The 20,707-nt window shown below is 41.9% G+C and overlaps 1 protein-coding gene across 4 annotated transcripts; it reads right to left on the bottom strand.

The window, feature by feature from the left end:
* Positions 1-6,637: 6,637 nt before the first annotated feature.
* On the bottom strand, positions 6,638-18,061 carry SAR1A (secretion associated Ras related GTPase 1A). Of its 4 annotated transcripts, none has more exons than XM_074958955.1 (7): positions 17,815-17,950; positions 15,471-15,545; positions 12,202-12,321; positions 10,913-10,978; positions 9,615-9,718; positions 8,897-9,028; positions 6,638-8,033 (listed from the first exon to the last, which is right to left on the bottom strand). In XM_074958955.1, the coding sequence occupies exons 2-7, from the start codon at positions 15,526-15,528 to the stop codon at positions 7,917-7,919; spliced, it is 597 nt and encodes a 198-aa protein (XP_074815056.1). In that variant the 5' UTR covers positions 15,529-15,545; positions 17,815-17,950; the 3' UTR covers positions 6,638-7,916. The 4 variants fall into 4 exon arrangements, with proteins under 4 accessions (XP_074815056.1, XP_074815057.1, XP_074815058.1 ...); XM_074958956.1 differs by having other exon boundaries at positions 17,785-17,829; XM_074958957.1 differs by lacking the exon at positions 17,815-17,950 and adding an exon at positions 17,442-17,574.
* Between the last annotated feature and the right edge of the window lie 2,646 nt (positions 18,062-20,707).

The raw sequence follows: 20,707 nt of genomic DNA, 5'->3' as shown, positions 1-20,707 counted from the left end.
CAGTTGGTTATAGCTATAACATTCCATTCTATTTCATATTTATTCACACACACACACACACACACACACACACACACAGGTTCTGCAAGGTTGTTGTCATAGTTACCAGCCTTAGAGTTGCTTGTGCCAAGCCACTGGCCAGGTGGCCTGGACATGAGGAGGGAGCAGGGCCTTGTCAGATGCACATCTGACGCTCCTGGAAGTTGGTTTGCAGAATCAGACCCTAAAGTTCTCAGTTTCTAGAGTCCATTTTTATAGGAATGTATTCCTATGCCAGTCTATGGGAATTACTTCAGCATGTGGTTGCTGAATCAGTCAGCAGATGGCACATTCCTGACTGCTCCGTGCTGCCAGATGTTATCTTGTTCTTCAGTTCTCCCATCCTTGAGGCTGTTGCGTGGATTCCAGTCTGCCCTCCGTGGGTCCTCTGGTTGTTTCCACTTGATGCCTTCTTTAGCCGATTGACACTGGATTCTTAGGCTGGCATCTCCTTGATCATTCATGTATTATCCACACACATCCTCTATCTCTATTTTAATCACAATTGTTAAAGTGAGAAATACAACAAAAGGATGGGGAGTCTCTGTGTGCTGTTTCTGGTTTTTACAAAGTATTGCTTTGAGAACAGACTCTGGCTTAGGATATCCTAACACAATTAGCAGCTTGCAAGTTTCACACAGAGAGGGAGAGAAACAGTACCAAAAACCAAGAGACCTCTTAATTAGTAATACCTTAGAATTTAAACTATAGAGAATCAAACTCATTTGTGATTTTAATACAGAACTTCTTTAATACGATCCAACAGTATTCCACCCTGGTCTCAGGGCCTGCCAGGGATATTAGTTGGTAGCTCCTTCATTGAGCCCCTCCAACGCATTATTAAGGATCTACAACCTATCCTGAAGGATGACCCAACACTCTCACAAATCTTGGGAGACAGGCCAGTCCTTGCCTACAGACAGCCCCCCAACCTGAAGCAAATACTCACCAACAAACACATACCACACAACAGAACCACTAACCCAGGAACCTATCCTTGCAACAAAGCCCGTTGCCAACTGTGCCCACATATCTATTCAGGGGACACCATCACAGGGCCTAATAACATCAGCCACACTATCAGAGGCTCATTCACCTGCACATCCACCAATGTGATATATGCCATCATGTGCCAGCAATGCCCCTCTGCCATGTACATTGGTCAAACTGGACAGTCTCTACATAAAAGAATAAATGGACACAAATCAGATGTCCAGAATTATAACATTCATAAACCAGTCGGAGAACACTTCAATCTCTCTGGTCATGCGATTACAGACATGAAAGTTGTGATATTACAACAAAAAAACTTCAAATCCAGACTCCAGCGAGAAACTGTTGAATTGGAATTCATTTGCAAATTTGATACAATTAACTTAGGCTTGAATAGAGACTGGGAGTGGCTAAGTCATTATGCAAGGTCACGTATTTCCCCTTGTTTTTTCCTAACACCACCCCCCCCCCCAGACGTTCTTGTTAAACCCTGGATTTGTGCTGGAAATGGCCCACCTTGATTATCGTACACATTGTAAGGAGAGTGGTCACTTTAGATAAGCTATTACCAGCAGGAGAGTGGGGTGGGAGGAGGTATTTTTTCATGCTTTTGTGTATATAATAAGATCTTCTACACTTTCCACAGTATGCATCCGATGAAGTGAGCTGTAGCTCACGAAAGCTTATGCTCAAATAAATTGGTTAGTCTCTAAGGTGCCACAAGTACTCCTTTTCTTTTTGCGAATACAGACTAACACAGCTGTTACTCTGAGACCACAGGTGTGTACTTGCTTAGCACAGTTCACCCCCCTCCCTGCCACCTGTCCCTTCTCCAGCATGAGGGAGACCCAGGTGATGCATATCTACCTTGAGTGAACCAGGTTGCAGCGCCTTTTCTGTTTTTTCCAGAACCTTCTCATTAGGTTCTGGCTGCACTTTTCCTCATGCATACCCCCTTCATGGCCCCACAAAGTCATGAGATCTCCTTGTCAGCCTCCTGCTGGCACCGGCTAAGGTAGCCATCTATTCCACCAGGAGGAGGATGTTGGACAGCGAGGTGCTCTGTGACTATGGGACCTATTTCTGCTCCTCTCTTAGTTCACATATCTGGGCAGAGTTCCTTTGGGCCGCCTCCACAGGCACCTTTGAGGAGCAGTGGGTGTTGGCCGGGGTTCTCTGCTAGGTGTCCCCTTCTGGATCCCTTATTTTGAACCTTTGACCCTCACCTCTTGCTCCAGTTTGTCATTAGTTGATGAGCGGTTGAGGTCCCTCCTCCAGAGGCAACAAGCCCCTGACCTACAGCAAAAGTACAGCAAACAGTAGCTGAACAATGATTATTGATGGGGGGGGGGGAGGGAAAAATAAATGCAGTCTCAGTTACTGAAGAGTGCCGATATTGCTAGAATCGTGGAGGAGCATTGAATAAATACTTATTGGTCAGACTCTTTCAGGAGGTAATATTATTTTCCATTTTTCTATCCCCTTCTATTCCAATAAAGCAGTGGTTCTCAAACTTTTGTACTGGTGACCCCTTTCACCTAGGAAGCCTCTGAGTTTGACCCCACCTTATAACTCAAAAACATTTAATATATTTAACACCATTATAAATGCTGGAGGCAAAGCAGGGTTTGGGGAGGGGGGAGGCTGACCACTTGCAACCCCCTGAGGGGTCCTGACCCCCAGTTTGAGAACCCCTGCAATAAAGAGCTCTGCTCCTACCTTGATGTGTGAAACCCACTGAACATACTTCTCTAGCTATTCTTAGCGTACTTCATATAGTATTTCAAGGGCTAAAATTAGAGCTCTAGTCTAAAAATATACCAGACTACAGCATTTTAAAAGGTTTTAAGATGCTCGCTGTTGAGAGTGTATTTAACACAGTCACATTGTTTACCATTACAAAGGCTTCCCTGCACTGGATTTTTGTGTGAGCGCATGCAGCTACACCAGTGTAAGTCTCTGTGTAAACACAGACACAGTATGACTTGCCTAGCCTTCAAAGCAGGTAATCTGCACCAGTGCAAGTAATTGTATACCAATGCAGTGTGTGTAGGCTAGGGGTTTTCACTAGTGAGGTGGATAAAAATTGCATAAACCGGCCCTAAACATTAATTCCCACTGATTCAGAAGAGCGTGCTTTTTGTTATATTACTGTAGGATTCTCACCCACTGCTACCTCTTCTAAAAGTTAGAATACATGTTACAGAAGTGTTAGTACTGGACACTTGTAGTAGGGAAGCCTTTTGTAAGATCTTGAGCTGTGAAACTGTTAAAAGTCTCGGCACAGACTAAAGCATACGGTTACTGCTATCTCTAGAGCAAGACCACCTAGACATTTTCAATCCAGTACAGAACATGGAGGCAAAGTTTTTACTACACTGCCAGTTTTTCCCAGTACAAACACAATCTGCAAGCTTCCTTTTGTATTCACTACTTTGCTAAGCCTCCCTTGAGAAGCCACAGTGTAACAGAGCTCTTGCTTAGGCAGGAATCAGCTTGCAACCTGACCTCCATGGGAACAAAGACGACCCAAATCTCTTGAATGTGTCACTAGATAAAATGAAAAACAGAAAATGCAGTTAAAATGCCTTGAGAACAACCTAGTTGTAACATATTACTTGATCAGGACTTAATAAAAAATCTGGAATATTTTAATGTTTCAGTGAGAGAGGAAAAACTTGGAAGAAACCAAGAACTGAAAGTTCTAAGCAAGTTAGAAGGAATGCACAAGAGTGCTCTACCCAGAAGATAGACAAAGTGAAGGGAGAGCAGTAAAATAATGAGAACCAGTTCATTTTCCTCCTCTTCACCAATAATTGGCCAGACCATAAATTCTGCCTATAGAAGGCTCAGCTAGATAAAGAGTTTGTTGTTTACAAAAAATACATTCAAATGTATTTACATAAATCTACACACAGTTGAGGGATGTAAAACCTCACAAGAAAAGAATTTGAGTAAGAGGAATAGAAACAGGAGAAAAAGTCAAGAAAACCTTCCTTGCAATTAATCTCAAAGGAAGTGGAAGCCACACTGCCTGGCCCATTTAAAAGTAGATGACCAAATATAAATACTGAACAACCTGTATTAGCAAGATGGAGTAGGAGCAGTAGTAGATATTTTCCATATCTGATTCACTTATTTACCTCGCTTTCATTTTACATTGGTGAAGTCCCACTAAGTCAGGGAATTCTTTTAATAAATATCTTTAAGACCAGGAAGCTGGTGAATTTTACTGCTCATGAGAGTGACAGACTAATACCACAGAGTCATGTACAATACAGACAGGTACTGTATAAGCTACCAACACAGATCTGATATTGCACCACAATTCTCACACGAAGTGTTTCTGTTAGTCCAATCACAACCATTTATGCAACTGTTCTGCACTATGTACATTGTACCTTTGAATCACTTCACTGGCCTATGCTTTTTCCAACCCACCCTCTCCCCAATCTTTGTTTTCATTTTGCTTTCTCAGCTTCATTCTTAAGAGGTCCTTTGGTCTCTCACTCATCTTTGTGCCTTTTCGAACCATGGCCACACTTCAAGCATTCTTCCAGTGGAGAATGCATCTTCTCCTGCAAGATCTTTACAAAGCCATTATAACTGACCTCCCAATAGCACTGTTCCCAGACAGGTTTGAACTATTACCTAATTTTCTTGAGTTAAAATGTAAGCTCCAACATCCTCATTTGCATTCTGTAAAGTGTTATTTACATCTGACATCCTTTAGTGATTTGAGTTTAGATATTCGCATCTGATTTTCTCACCTTTGGACTGGCAAGAACCTTGTGCACTAGGCTTCCCATTCCCTAATGTGACTTTCAGATCTGTTTATCAAAGTTTTCAGTTTTTCATTCTCCACATTTCCACAAACAGTTTTATAATCCCACATGCAGTCTTCCTCACCATTTATGTAAAGAATGCCAAAACGCATTCATCCAGTCTGGACCTTTTTTTTTTAAATTAAAAAAACTTTAATAAAATGATCTGGAAACAGATGAACTTCCTTTGCAAAAATCTGCATGATTTCACTTTTTCCAGGAATAATAGAGTAAGTGCTTTGCTAAAACAGACTGAAGAATTATCTAGATACAGTTACACTATCAGTACCCAAATTTCTGAAATATATTAAACTTTACAGCAGTACATTTCCGGGAACAATATTTGTCTACAGGTGCACAGAACAGAGGAGTGTTATTTACTGTTGTTCCCTTTCTCCAGTGGTGGGCACACCACTTTCACAGAAGGCTTAGCTATTTTAGGGTACTAACTTTCTAAATAGTTTCTAAACACTAAGAATAGAACTGCCCCACAGTTACAGATAATCAGAGTTGCCAAGTCTTATGCTGATCAGTAGGAGCTAGCCCCAAACCAACCGTTCTTATTCATGAGCCAAGTATAAGTTAACCCTAGATTCTAATGGCAACACTGCAGTGTTTTTGACTGAGCAACAAAATCAGCAGTCTTCAGGTGTCAGAGTAGCAGCCGTGTTAGTCTGTATCCGCAAAAAGAACAGGAGGACTTGTGGCACCTTAGAGACTAACAAATTTATTTGAGCATAAGCTTTCATGAGCAGCTGGTTAGTGGAACCACTGTAGTGAAGGCCAGGTTCATGACAGTGCCTTCACACCAAATTAATGAACATCTCACCTTGATATTAGTATCTGAACAAAATTGAAAGACACTTCATTCACTCTTTTAACAGGTTTGAAGTGATATGCACACCCCATAGAGACCTCATTTCTGTGACCGATTGGTGTACAGCCCAATGGGGACACATCACAGCAAATTAGAAGGTTAATCATCCTATAGTCTAAACGCAGGCAGATAGGTCCTCTATACCCTAGGATGAGTCAGCCTTCTATCAGTTCCCCTCCTCTTCAGCAAATCTGCCATTCCTTGAACCTTTGCCCATAGAAGGCTCAGCTCAACTTAAAAGCAAACATTCACTTATTAAAATATAAGGGTTATATGTTTCTATGCCAGCATCAGAAGAACATATGTACCATTTTTGCAGCACAGATAGCCCTTTTCTGGTTGTAAAACTAAATTCATACCTGACACATGGCAGAATCCCATGCTACTGTTGAGTACTCCACAGTGACGTTTACGCAGGAGATTCCAACACTTACCGTAGAAAAATATATGGCTTCCGACACTTCAGTGAATGGTTGATGAAGCTGGCTCAAACTGACAAACTCAGCATAAGAATAAACTGTTTATCTTAATGCTCACTACTACTTCATAGAATATCAGGGTTAGAAGGGACCTCAGGAAGTCATCTAGTCCAATCCCCTGCTCAAAGCAGGACCAATCCCCAACTAAATTAACCCAGCCAGGGCTTTGTCAAGCTAGACCTTAAAAACTTGTGGGAAAGGCAATCAGCTGGCAAAAAAAGACTGAGTACTAGTTCAATAATTTATCCCCAAAGTTCCTTTTTCCCTCATTAGGAGTAACAGATGTTGGTATAGGGAATTAAGTGTTAGGCCATCTTAGAGATGAATCTATTCTCCACTTTACAGGAGTATAACACTATCTAGTGTGGGGATTAATCAGAATAATGTCAATGGGACAAGAAGCAACAGGGTTTAAGAGCTAAGATTTATTTTACTTCCCATTCATATATAATTTTTCCATGACCTATTGGGTGTGTGCAAGAGGTTGTGGCAGGCAAATACACACAAGCTGTTCTCAGGCATTACACTGCATAGCGTCACAGTAAGATTCTTCACTTTCCCCTAATAACGAAGGGTACTTTCCAGTTATGAAAGCTTGAATAAGTTTCAACTAAATATCACCACCCCTTGTGGAGGAAGATATGTCTTTATTTTATTTAACTGAAAAGGAGGAGCTCTAGACAGTAATGAAACTTCAGACAAAGTCTGTTAAGTAAAAAAAGAAGCTGGTGCAGTCTACATGAACAACCTTATCAGATGCAAATGCTGAACACTCATGCTACAGCAACCAAATAATGTCATGATTTTTACTGTTATAATACAGTGGAACCCTGAAACAAAGAACATCCTACATTCTAGAGTGAGAACCCAATAAACCTAATCCACCACAGCAGAAAGACTGCTGATGGGAAACTGAACAAGACAGCTACACTGTCCCTTTCATAGCATCACCACTTTAGGAGGCTGAGGCTGGAAACTGCATTCAAACACCTAAGCATGAGGCAGCCACAGAACAGATGTGCTTGTGTGCATCCTTTTTTCAACTAAAATCCCTGTAAGTTAAAGAAGCTTCATTGCACAAGTCAGTCCCAACAGCACCCTCTTCATGATCACCCAATGTGACACAGCACAACCATCCTATAGAACATTTAAGCCCAAATCTATGTTTATTTAGGATTTTAATATCATGATACTTGGTTCATTAATTTGGGAAATATCTAAATACCATTAAATAGATTAAAAAAACCCTAATAGACTCTGGACCAAACAAGAGAAATGTTAAACCAAAAAGTTAGAAGGGACACTGCTTACATTAACACTTTTTTTAAAAAATATAATTGCTTTCTTAAAGTCAATTAGCCACAGTGGTGAGACGTATTCTCTTTTTCAGGTGTTGCAGTACAGCGTGCAGAGTTTTGAATTCCAGATCACACCAGCCCCATTGTAACTGAAAGCCATGGGTTCTGTGGGAAACAATGGCAACTGAAAGGGACAACTTGCACCAGTGTGCAGAATTGAGTTATCTCCCAGCCATGTGGAAAAGAGTTGTGTCACCACTGTGCAACAGGATAGTTGAAAACCAGGAGTCTCTTGGTCAACGCCAATATGTGGCAGGAGAGCCTTCCACATTCTAATAGAAAAGTCCATAAGGAAGCTGTGAACAGGATTAGTCCAGAGGAGTAAAACTCTATGTCTGTCCAAACATCAGTCAATGTACTGTGATAGCCAACGAAAGCCTTCGCCATAGCCTTGTCTCTTCAACACGCTGCACATGAACACTTCCATAGGGCGTGTGTTCAGGTCCTTCAGTGGCACATTTCCCTGGAGAATCAACAAAATAGGATGAAGTTAGAATTGCAACAACAAGCACTGAGTATGTAGGTGCAAGGAGGAGCAGTTTCTTTATCCTTACAAAATGGTAATCCAGGAGTCAAATGCTGGGCTAGCAAGATTTTCCTACTGAAGTTTCACTTACCAGTCTTACAGAGATCTCTTTAGTTTTATTTTATAGTCTTCTTTATATAGCCTTTTAAAGTTAGTTGTCCTTAACTGCACCTCAACAGCTGCTCCTACAGACCCAACAGCCAGATTACAGTGAACAAGAGACTTAGATAGGCAGTTGAGCAATAGAACATTGGAAGCAGACAACGCCAAGTCTGTTTTTAAGTGAGAACATCTGGGCAACTATTTTGATATAGCAGTTGTACAACTTAATGAATTTTAAAATTGAAATATAAGATGCATAGCATGCGAAAGCTCTACGGTGCACTGAAAGTGTATTCTTGCATTTTCCACTATATATTTTAGTATTTGTTTAATCATCTTTTTAACACGGCTATGAAAGAAAGCGCAGTCATTTCTAGAAAAGCAAAAGAGCAAGGATGCCTAAGACAGGGGTGGAAGAATTAGGTGAACACTACAGAAAGCTTCCAAACAAACAAACTACTGCAATCTCTTTCAGAAATACCATGCCTGTACCAAGTCTTAAATATCCAGACAGTTCCCATTAACACTCCAGTATTTTTAATATTTTTCAAATAATGTTTGGACAGAATGACCTGGTTAACAAATCCTGATGTGCATTCTTGGTAACACGTAAAATCATTTATAAAAAATATTTCGTTCTTAATTCATTTCCCTATGACTTTATTAATAGCCAAAGGCTCAAACTCTTTTCTTCTTACCTTTCCTGTGGTCTGTCCATAAAGCCCAAAAATCTCCCGCAGTTTCTCCTCACTGATGGCCTCTGGTCTGTCAATTTTGTTACCCAAGATAAGGATTGGCACATTGGATATTGTTTCATCTGTCATTAGTGCCTACAGGCAAAACATAAGTGTTAACATGATGCCCTTTAAAAATTCATTATCTGCAGTGACCTTTTATTTCTTTGCTTCAAATCAGAACTGGCAACAATTTAAAACGATCTTTTGATGTTATGGCACTTTGAAGTGGAAAAAATTCCTCAGAAGTGAGTATAAATCTCATAACAAGAGTTTATCGAGGACACCTATTGTGTAAAGTACACTGACAATTTCAAATGATCGGAAGACTTTTAAAATATAAATTAAGCCTATGAGAGCATGCAAACTTTCAGCCAATTTTTAAATTGGTGTTAGTATATGTAGTAAAAGTATAAGTTCTTCCTGTGGCTCTACAATAGTTAAGAATGGCCTTATTAGTTTAATTCTCCATCTCAAACCATGCTTTTTTCTTTTAGGATGCGTTTTTTTTTTAAATGCAAAGGGCTTTAACCAAGTCAACTTTTTTTTGAAGGGAGGAAGGGAAGGGAAGAAGATTATTCCAAGATATTATTGTATCCTCCACTTGAAGGGGTAGAAAATTTGCATTTGTAAAGCCAGGACATAGCTCCTACATGGAAAAAACTACAAATTGGAAACATACATTAAGCTCAACTTTAGACTCCATGAGACGTGAATGATCAGCACAATCCACCAGAAAGACAATCCCATTAATTGCTGGCAGGTAATTCTTCCAAACTCGGCGAGCTAGAATAGAAAAGAACAAACATCCCTGTGAAAACCCTGCTTTGAGGGGACAGCATGCCCACATTCAGGAAAAGAAGTAAGAATGATTTGTTTAAAAGTTTAAATACTTCAGATGAGCAGTTGGATTGAAGCCAGTGACTTGTATTAACTGTCAGTTCTACCTCGTTTACCAGCAAAAGTAACCAGACCTTTTTGCAGGCTTCTCACACTATTTTTGAACTTCTCTGTTGATGAGCCACTTGAGTGCAACAGTAGGGTAACTCATTTTTGTAGTATTCAAAAGCTAAAAATTTGTTCTGCTCAGGTTCTTATACCAAGCCCATCACCATGGTATCATATTAGCCTTAGAGGACTGCTTAGACCATGGGATAAAGGTGACATGCAAGAAGAAAAATGGGTTTGTGACCTTTGTTTCTTTGAGGTCTAAGATGTCTGAAACGTTTTTCTAAACATTAGAAGTCCAGGGCTCACTTGACCTGGAGAATTAGTAAAATGGTGACCTACCCCAGAGTTGAGACGCAAAGCTGAGAAACCAAGGGGGAAGGGATTTTTGTCAGGTTATTTAAAAATAAACAATACTAGAAGCCTATTTGATTTCAATTACTAATGATCATTTTGGAGAAGAGAAATCTTAAGAATTCAGCGTCCCATCCCCTTCAATTAAGATGTAAGTGCTCATGATACAGATAAGTTTCACAGAAGAGCCTTCACAAAAGACAAGGAAATCCAGATTTGACATTCCTGATATTTCTAAGGCAAAACAATCAGAAAGCTTTCAGTAGAACCTCTAACGTTCTAAAAAGCAAAGAAAGGTCAACTTTATTTAGAGAGTCCCTTGCAAACCACCTTTAGGAACCTTCATTGTGGTTCTATGCATATGTAAGCCTTCTACGGTGAGAGAGAGATTTAAGGCAGAAGCGTACTGAAAGGAAGATCTTGTACACACTGTCAAGCAGATGAACCAAGATTTATCTGCTACCGTAAATGAAATATAAGTTAATCAGAATGATTAACTTTACATATAAATAAATATTACCTAATTCTAAATGTTAAAATAAAAGAGTCCATAGTTAGTGGTCTCCCATATATTTTGCTTAAGGCGGCTAAAGTTTAGTATAATTATTAGTGTCAGCATGAACTGTAACACTTAATATTCTTTTCTGTTCCCCAATTCTGAAAAAAGTCTATTCTTACCTTGCTCGTGTCCACCAAGATCAAAAGTTGTGAAAGTCATTCCAGCAATAGTCAGCTCTTCCGATGCTAAAAAAGGAGCAATAAAGTCTGAGTTAGCTGAATTGCAGCCATTATCACATCCACCATATTTACTGTACCTATTACCACCACTGTAAGATAAATATAAAAATCGAAGAATTAGAGTTAGGTTAAGTTTAAGGAAATATACATGTGTTGTAAAGAAAGGACCTGACTAGCAAGTAGAAGGAAGGCCTTGAAAATAATGAGTTATATAAGGCCAAAAGGAATGAAGTAGGGAAGATTTCTGGTTCAAAGAATAACTAATGAAACAAGAAGTTCCTAAAAAGAAGGCCTCTGATAAGGATGACTGCAGGTGGTTTTCAATAAGACAAAAAGAACCTGTCTTAAAAAGAGTAAACATGGACCTTCCCACCCCATGTACCAGTGTTACCTCTATGTGAGCCTAGGTGAAATGAAAAAGTTGTTTGTTAGCAGGATGGAGGGGAAAAGATAAGGAGGAAAGACCTCAGGAAGAAGGATGTTGTAAATCTTATTTGGATTAAAATTAAAAAATGAGGGTGAACTGTTTCAAACTAGTTGTTAGCTAAAGTGGTAATTGGCTATGACACCATTTGTTTGCTGAAGAGTATAAAAAGTTATGAATTTGAGGTTCTGTGTCAGACCCCACCTGATCATGCTGGAGCACAGCAGGATGAGACGGTTTTCCCTAGGTTTTACCGATTTGTAAGTATATTGCTCAGTATAAAAAAAAATTATATATATATATATATATATATAATTTTTTAACTGTTCGGGTGTAGTGATTAAAAGCCTAAAAATAAGCAGACATGTTTAGAGCAACTGTATTAAATACCATTTGGCCTTTGGACTTAAAGAATTTATGGTTAAACAGATGTTTGGTCGTTTCCTATATTATTAATATTAATAATTTCAAATAATATTTCCAACCACCACACACAGAATGGTATGAGGGATCTATTTCATAAAGGATAAAGCCACTGTGGATACAAGTCATTCACTTTATATAGTTTTACTGATGTTTTATTACAAAACTTATTCAAGTTAAATTTAATTTCACCTCAAGAGACAGACACCACACAAAAGTCCTCACGGTCAGTTTTAAAAAATTAAGTCAATCTCTAAAGATGAAAACTATTATTAAGGCATTTTTCATCATTACAGCTCAATATGTAGTTGCATGAATGATTTTGATGAGGAAAATCCCATGAACAATGGACTCAGTAAAATCAGATCACTGGATAACTTACTTGGATGTAGCGTTGGGACATGTTGACCCAATCTGTCATCTTTGAGCATGTGCAAAAGAGTGGTTTTACCAGCATTGTCCAAGCCCAAAAACACCAGTTTTCCAGATTTCTTGTACAATCCTGGAAGTGAAAAGAAAATTCAACAGGTTTACATTTGCTCTCATGCAGAAATATGATCTAATACAGATATTAAATACTGCAGTGGTATCACATAATCCACACCTTCCAAAACCAAAAGTGTAAAACAGTACCCACAAACCCGCAGCACAGGGAACACAACACTGGGAAATAAACCTATGGTTTTGGGAGGGTAGAGCAAAGTGTTAATTATGAGACTGGACAGTGTTTTCTAAACTAGTTTTGGCTCCCTCTAACAAAAACTCATTTCTGTAAGGACCTTCAAGCTTTTCTTGAAAGCCATTTTCACATCTATGGAATACATGAAAAACTGAAGAGAACGAAGCTACATCAAGTCTATGTACAACTAGGTCCTGTTATAAAATAGACCAGAAGAAACCAATCCTTAGATGTAATGGGTTAAAAATTAATCTGCCATTCAAGACATTTAAAAGTGGAATTAAGATTTTACTCACAAGAAGGTAAAACTGTAAATGGGCTCATCTAGGGCAAGAAGAGCAGAATATGAAACAGAATGAAGTAATGAGAATGCTATTTAGATTGTGTAAATATAAACAGAGCTTGAAAAATCCACTTCTAAGTGCAGATCTTTCCTGGACAAGTGTCATTTTCTGCAGCATCTAAGCTTTTATTTTTAAAAGTTTTCTGGAACTTTTTTTGTGAAAGTAGCCTTCCAAATGTGAACAGATGCAATAAGACCTTTCAAATCTGCACTGATCCAGAATTGCCACCAGTGTTAGAGAAGAAAAGGGGGATGCGACTGTCAATGATAGGGGTGGTCAGAAAGCCCTGGTTGCCATCATTAGGAATAGGCAGCCCCCAGGAGTATTCATCCATCCCCATCCCCACCCCCACTAAAGGGGGCTTCCCTGCAGCCATCTAGCAGAGGTCTCTACATAGAGGTGGGACCTCACTGATACTACCATGCCACCTCAATGAAAGTCTCTGTGCATGGGCACACTTGCCAATCCAGCAAATTGCTGGAGTGGAGACATAAGAAAGGCCCCTCTGACAGAATCCTCCGCACCCCCAATGAAACAGCCATCTTCTAGAATGGTAGACAAAGGGCACGCCACTACACTGCTCCCTGGTTTGGAGCCAGCTGAGGTCAGGGTCAGAGGGTAGTTTTGTCTGTGGTGAACTATCCTCCCACTTCAACAAAGCACCTGGCACAGGGCCACCATAAACTGATTTATCCAGACGGTTGTGCATTATTAATTTATTGGAGAAGGTAGCAATAACATTGTTCTATCTGGACCCAATCAGCATCAATTTGGGGTGTACTGGGTCTAGTGTGTAGATATAGAGTTGAGTTCAGTTCAACTAGCAATAGTCTTACGTCGTGGGCCCCAGTATTTGGTGGGAGAATCCAATTAACAGGACACTGGACAGAAGAATACATGGATTGGGTTGCTGGAGTATGCTGGCCTGGCAATTCGAAGACTTAGTCCTTGGGCCAGCAGGTACTGGATACATTTTCCAAGCCTTGTTAATAAGAGTTAAGTAGCTAAATAATAGGAAATAGAAAAGATATAGTTCAAGGGAAAGCATGAAAATCAATTGAAAAGACTGGAAATAAATTTGAAAACAATTGTGGAGATGTGCTCAGAGTAGTTATCAATGGTTCAATATCAAACTAGGAGGATGTACCTTGTGGGTATCGCAGAGGTCTGTCTGGTACTAGTCAACATTTTTATTAATGACTTACGTAATGGGGCAGAGAATATGTTTATAACATTTATGGATAATAGCAAACTGGGAGGGGTTGCAAGCACTTTGGAGGAGAGGATTAGAATTCAAAACGACCTTGATAAATTGGAAAATTGATCTGAAATCCACAAAATGAAATTCAATAAAGAGAAGTACAAAGTACCACACTTAGGAAGGACAAATCAAATACACAAATACAAAATGGGGAATAACTGGCTTGGTGATAGTAGTGCACAAGAGGATCTAGCGGTTTTAGTGGCTCACAAATTGAATGTGAGCGAACAATGTGATGAAATTGCAAAAAAGGCTAATATTCTGAGGTGTGTATAACAGAAGTGTCATACGTCTTACACACAACAAGGTAATTGTCCCACTCCGCCACACCAGTGAAGACTTTATTGGAGTATTATTTCTAGTTTTGGGCACCACACTTTAAGAAAGATGTGGACAAATGGGAGAGAGTCCACAAAAATGAGAGGATAGGACAGAGAAGAGCAACCAAAATGATAAAATGTTTTGAAATACTGACCTGTGAGGATAAAAAAAAAACTGTGTATGTTGAGAAAAGAAGACTGAGGGGGGGTGGACCTGATAACAGCCTTCCAATACATTAAGGGTTATTATACAGAGGAAAGTGATCAATTATTCTACATGTCCACTGAAGGTAAGACAAGTAGTAATCAGCTTAGTCTGCAACAAGGAAGATTTAGGTTAGATATTAGGAAAAATTTTCTAATACTTAGGCAATGGAATAGGCTGCCATGGGAGTTTGTGGAATTTCCGTCACTGGAAGTTTTTAAGACCAGGTGAAACAAATGCCTCTCAGGGATGGTCTAGGTATTGTTGGTCCTGCCCCAGCACAGGAGGCTGGATCAGATGAACTTTCAAGTTCCCTTCAAGCCCTACATTTCTATGATTCTATGTCTAACTTGTAAACCAGAAGGACTGGAGTTATACATGGGTTCTCTTCCAAAGTAAACCACAGATTTCCCTGAAACACTATGGGCAGGTCACCTAACCTCTGTACCTACAATTTTGTCCATAAAACTCAGATAAAGAGCTACTCAGACAATCAGGAGAACTAGGTAATTGTCTCAAAAGTATCATGGAAGGGGAGAGTATCTTCATTATAAACTGCACCTGATTACTGCACAACAGTACAGTACAAGGCAGAGCTCACCAAATAAAGGGGAAGGAATGTTTTAATATGTTATAGGACTTACATTTTTTTAAAATTCAACTGTGGACCAAGCTACTTTTATTACTTAGGTACTTCGTAAATGAAGGTACAAATGAACTAATCCTACCACCATCATCTCACCAGTACTGTTTGCATTTGCACTGGTTTAATCAGAATGATTTAAAATCTATTTAGTTAAATAAACTTATGTTTGATGGTGAATACACACTTGAAATATTACCTAAAAATTGCAGCACGCTGCTGAAGCCATTGTAAATCCATTCAAAAATGAAAGACATTGTTGAAGATTTGTTGCCTGCAAGAAAATAAACATGAGACATTTATGGGTAAAAACCTTAATGCCTATATGCCAGCAAAATTCAGTTGGTAGTAGGGATAGGCATTTGACAGGTCCAAAAATAAGTGGTCAATTGACTGGTCAAATAATGTTAAGAATGATCAAATATTTTAAAGCATTAATTTATCAGAACCATAACAGCAGCAAAAAAGTAAGACTTTATAGACTCCAAAAGGTTTAGCCTTAGATAAAAAGAAAAGGAGTACTTGTGACACCATAGAGACTAACCAATTTATTTGAGCATAAGCTTTCGTGAGCTACAGCTCACTTCATCGGATGCTTATGCTCAAATAAATTGGTTAGTCTCTAAGGTGCCACAAGTACTCCTTTTCTTTTTGCGAATACAGACTAACATGGCTGTTACTCTGAAACCTAGCCTTAGATAGATACTCATGACTAATTACAACAAACAAGTTACTTAACTGAGTTATTTTATCTCAGAAAAATGTGAAAAATCAAGTTCTTAAAAAAAAAGAATGACATCATGATGCAATCAGAAAGCTAGACTGCCTCCTACATCAGAGTATTCTTGCTATGATTTGACTGGTCATTTGACTGGTCTATTGACACTATTTGACTGGCTAAGCCTAGTTGAAAGCATACTTGCCTCTGCACCAGAAGGCTGAATTCAAATTTGTTACCCAAATATTACTGGAGTTGAAAGAGGGTGTCTGATCCCTAGTCCCTGTTTTGAGTGGATGTTAAAGATCTCTGGAAATTTTCAAACAGCATTTCAAAAAACCTCATTTTAGGTCAACATGTCCTCTTCCACAAACAGGTTCTAAGACTGCATGCATTACCAACTGCTTGCACGCAAGCAGCTATACGTAACAGTGGAGTTGGTGTACTAACAATACTGAAGTAATCGGTCTGTGGGCATTTTAGGATGCACCATTGCATGGAACATCCCACTAACTTCTACATTAACAGTAACTGCTCACTTCTAGCTGCTTCCTGAATTACACTTATGTACCTCCTGCTCTTTTAACTATCATGCTCATTATCACACTTTCTCTGGTGCAGTTATAAACTGCCAGGTTTCAGAGTAGCAGCCATGTTAGTCTGTATTCGCAAAAAGAAAAGGAGTACTTGTGGCACCTTAGAGACTAACAAATTTATTTGAGCACAAGCTTTCGTGAGCCAAGTGAGCTGTAGCTCACGAAACCTTATGCTCAAATAAATTTGTTAGTCTCTAAGGTGCCACAAGTACTCCTTTTCTTTTTATAAACTGCATGTCTCTGTTTTGGTCATACACAATGTAAATGGTTTCAAAAGTCCATTAGACCAATCTTTGTAAAACTATGTGTTGGTTGACTCTGGAATACATAGAGAGAGTTCACCCTCTCATTTCAGTAGTAGTCAGAATGAAAATGAAAGGCAAGTCAAACCCCCAGTCAAGGTTTTCCTTCTCAAAAGCTACAATGCAACTGAATAAAAACAAAGCTTAGCAAAAGAACAAGTATTACAAGGGGAGTTGCAGGTTTATTGGCTGCAACAAGCCACAATTAATGCTTTCAACTTGTCTTGTTTAATCCTATGTCATTATGCTTTTAGTGCTTGTAAGTCTGCAGTGATTTTTTAAGTACAAGTCAAATGAGGAATGTTTTAAAGAAACCTACTGTTGCCATAAGTACGATTGTGGCTAAAGGTTCATTTACAGTGACCAAAAAAAAAGTAATCGCAGAAGGAGGAAGAGATCCTCGTGCAAATAAATTTAACATACTAAGCATAACTCTCAAACACAGGCGCCCGGGCAGGATGTTGAAATCCTGCGTGAGGATACGGTAATTAGGCCGGGGTGAGGTGTCTGCCACAGGGGCCAAGCTCCCACAAGGCACCTGGCCATGTACTCACCCGCGTCCTGACAATCGGGTCGCCCTACTTAAGTGCCTGCGGCTGAAGCCGGGGCTCAAAGGCCCCCGCGCTCTGGACTGACTATCTCGGTCCGCCCGGCGTGCGGCAGCCCCCGGGAGCGGAAACCCCGCTGCCCTAGACCCACAGGCCCAGGCGAGAGCGAGGAGGGCCTGCAGCGCACGGAGAAGGGAGCCAGACCCCCGCCCCCCACGGCAGAGCAGCTCCCTCACCCGCGCTGGGCCCCCTCCGCGCGCGTAGCGGCTCCCACCCAAACCGACTGCGTGTCACTCAGCTCCGCTCCCCCTCCCCCCGGCAGGCCCGACCGCGGCCCAGCGCCCCCTACCCGGACCCCTGACGCCGCGCCGCCCATCACCTCCCCCCGCCGCCGCCGCCGCTCGCGGGTCCTCTCCCTGCGGCTGACCCGGGCTGCGGACCCTCGACAGGCGTCAGCGCCCACTCACTTACTCGGCAGCCGCCAGCTACACGCCGGAAATACGTAGCACCTCTTCGGCCGGCTGCTTCCGGGGGATGGGTCCGCCGCGCTGGCTAGCGCGCGCTGCGTGCGGCCGCGGCGTGGTGACGTGTCACGGTTCGGGCTCCGGGTTCGTGTGTCGCCCCGCGCCTCTTGGAGCTGTCCCTCTGGGTTTGCGTTGTAGGCTGTCAGTTCCGCCACGCCGGGCGGCTCTGGCTGCAACCAGGCGCGCGAAGGGCGCAGGCGCGCAGCGGAGATGCACGGGCGCTGTCCTGGCACCAGACAGTTCACGTCACAGAGTGTGTAGCCGGGGCCAATCAGGCGTCCGCTCTGTGCCTCAGCTGTAGGGGAGGGGGCCGCGCTCCCTTTCCCCCCAAACCCCGCTCCCTTTGGCCCCGGCCGGGCAGAGCTTGCCCGTGGCCAGCGCGCCCCCAGGGCGTGGCGAGGAGACATGCACTAAGGGGCGACGCGCTCAGGCCCTGCCTGCCGTCTCCACGGAGCAGCGCGCGGGGCCGGCCCTCGGAGGCGGGTCAGGTGCCCGCTGGGCCGGGCTGGGCTTTCCCCGCCGTGTCTGCCAGGGAGCGGCGGGGCGGTGTCACCCCGGCCGCTTCGCGAACGCGCACCTGGGAACCTCACGGAGCGGGGCGCCACGCGAGGGGCCCTGCAAGCCCCACGAGTCCCTCCCCCCAGCCACTGCGTAGCGTGTATGGGCAGCCAGGGCTCTGGCGGGGGAAGCATGGAGGTGGTGAAAGGACCAGAATAGTGGGGGAACTGTGAAGCGGCCCTAAGGTGCTCAGCACTCTCTTCCCCCTCCCCCCGCGTTAGTGGCATCTGACCCTGCCTCCAGTCTAAACAGCTGCTCCTCCATAGAGCCCACTGTCCACTCTTTGACCCCCCTTTAGAGACTCATTCCCTCCTGCTTCACTCGAGGTAGGAATGCTCCTGGATGCAGGAGAAGCCCTAGCACGTCTCTGCTTTCTCCCTTGAACACACCTCCCTCTGATGAACTACAGGAGGTTTGGCGGATAGAGCAGGGAGGTAAATGGTAATACTCTGCTTTCTGCCCTCTTAGAATCAGAGATTAGGGTTGGAAGAGACCTAAGGAGGTAATCTAGTCCAACCCCCTGCTCAGAGCAGGACTAACCCCAACTAAATCATCCAAGTTTTGGCTTTGTCAAGCCTTACAAACCTCTAAGGATGGAGATTCCACCACCTCCCTAGGTAATCCATTCCAGTACTTCACCACCCTCCTAGTGAAATAGTGTTTCCTAATATCCAACCTAGACCTCCCCCCACTGCAACTTGAGACCATTGCTTCTTGTTCCGTCATCTGCTGCCGCTGAAAATAGCCGAGCTTCATTCTCTTTGGCACCCCCTTCAGGTAGTTGAAGGCTGCTATCAAATCCCTCCCTCACTCTTCTCTTCTGCAGACTAAATAACCCCAGTTCCCTCAGCCTTTTCTCATAAGTCATGTGCCCCAGCCCCCTAATCATTTTTGTTACCCTCCGCTGGACTCCCTCCAATTTGTCCACATCCCTTCTGTAGTGGGGGGACCAAAACTGGACACAATACTCCAGGTGTGGCCTCACCAGTGCTGAATAGAAGGGAATAATCACTTCCCTTGATCTGCTAGCAGTGCTCCTAGTATAGCCCAATATGCTATTGGCCTTCTTGGCAACAAGGGCACACTGCTGACTCAGCTTCTCATCCACTGTAATCTCAGGATCCCTCCCCCAGCCACCTGTTCTCTAAGCCATGCACATATATAAATGGAAATTGAGCTCTTCAGGGATTCATTCATAACATTAGTTCAGTTTTTTTAAGTGAGTTAGCTGTAACTGTTGTATCATGTAATTTCACTAGAATGTGCTTTCTGTGCACATTCTGGTGAACAAAGTGTTTTGGGAGGAATGTGTCACAGCACATATTACCAACTACATAGTGAAATTTGATTTTTAATTCACAAGAATATATTCACCCTGAAAGCCAGATTCTAAGGAGTCATGTTCATTCAATCAGGTAACAAAGATACTGTGCACAAGTAACTGGTTGCAATGTAGCAGATGGTGATAATGGAAGATGGAATCGAATCTGCAGGTTACTCACTATAGCATTTGCTCTGCAAGGCTATTAGAAGTAAGAGTTTGGAAATGGTACACATTACTTAAATTAGCTTTTTTTTGAAGACACCTTAGTGAGAAACAGCCATAAATAAGTGCTTTAAAGAACAGTAGTCAAAGAGCAAGCGCGCTATTATTTTGGGAACGTAAAGACTTCTGCTTGTCCTGTGGACATTTTGAAAATTCAAAGCTGCGGTTAGGGAAATCCTTCACAGATGGCACTCTTATTTATGACTGTTTAAATCTCTTTGGACTCAGATGGTATCCATCCATTAGCTTTTTATTGTGTTAACTGGTAAAAAGCACAGTTGTCCAAAGACAGTATTTGTTCATTCAGCACATAATGGATTTACATTAGCAAGTGTATCTTTATAGTTCTGCAAAATTAAAAGTATTTTCTCTATTTGCAAATGGGAAACTGAGGGACTGAGCAGGCATGACCTTGGCCAAGGTCAAAGGGGGACTCAAGTAGAGCAAGGAATTGAACCCAGATTTCTGAAGTTGTAGTCCAGTGCCTTAACGGTAATAGTTCCTGTTTATCACCCTTTACATGCCACCCATGGACCATGAGAGCTGGTGCTGTTCTCAACAGAAGTCCCTGGAAAAGGAGACTCACTCTCCTTGGGTTTAAAATCTGAAACACCCTCTTGTGGAGTTGGAGGAAGTGTGTGCTC

Source organism: Natator depressus, chromosome 7, assembly GCF_965152275.1.
Source record: "Natator depressus isolate rNatDep1 chromosome 7, rNatDep2.hap1, whole genome shotgun sequence".
NCBI lineage: Eukaryota > Metazoa > Chordata > Testudines > Cheloniidae > Natator > Natator depressus.
This window is presented reverse-complemented; position numbering and strand designations above follow the sequence as displayed.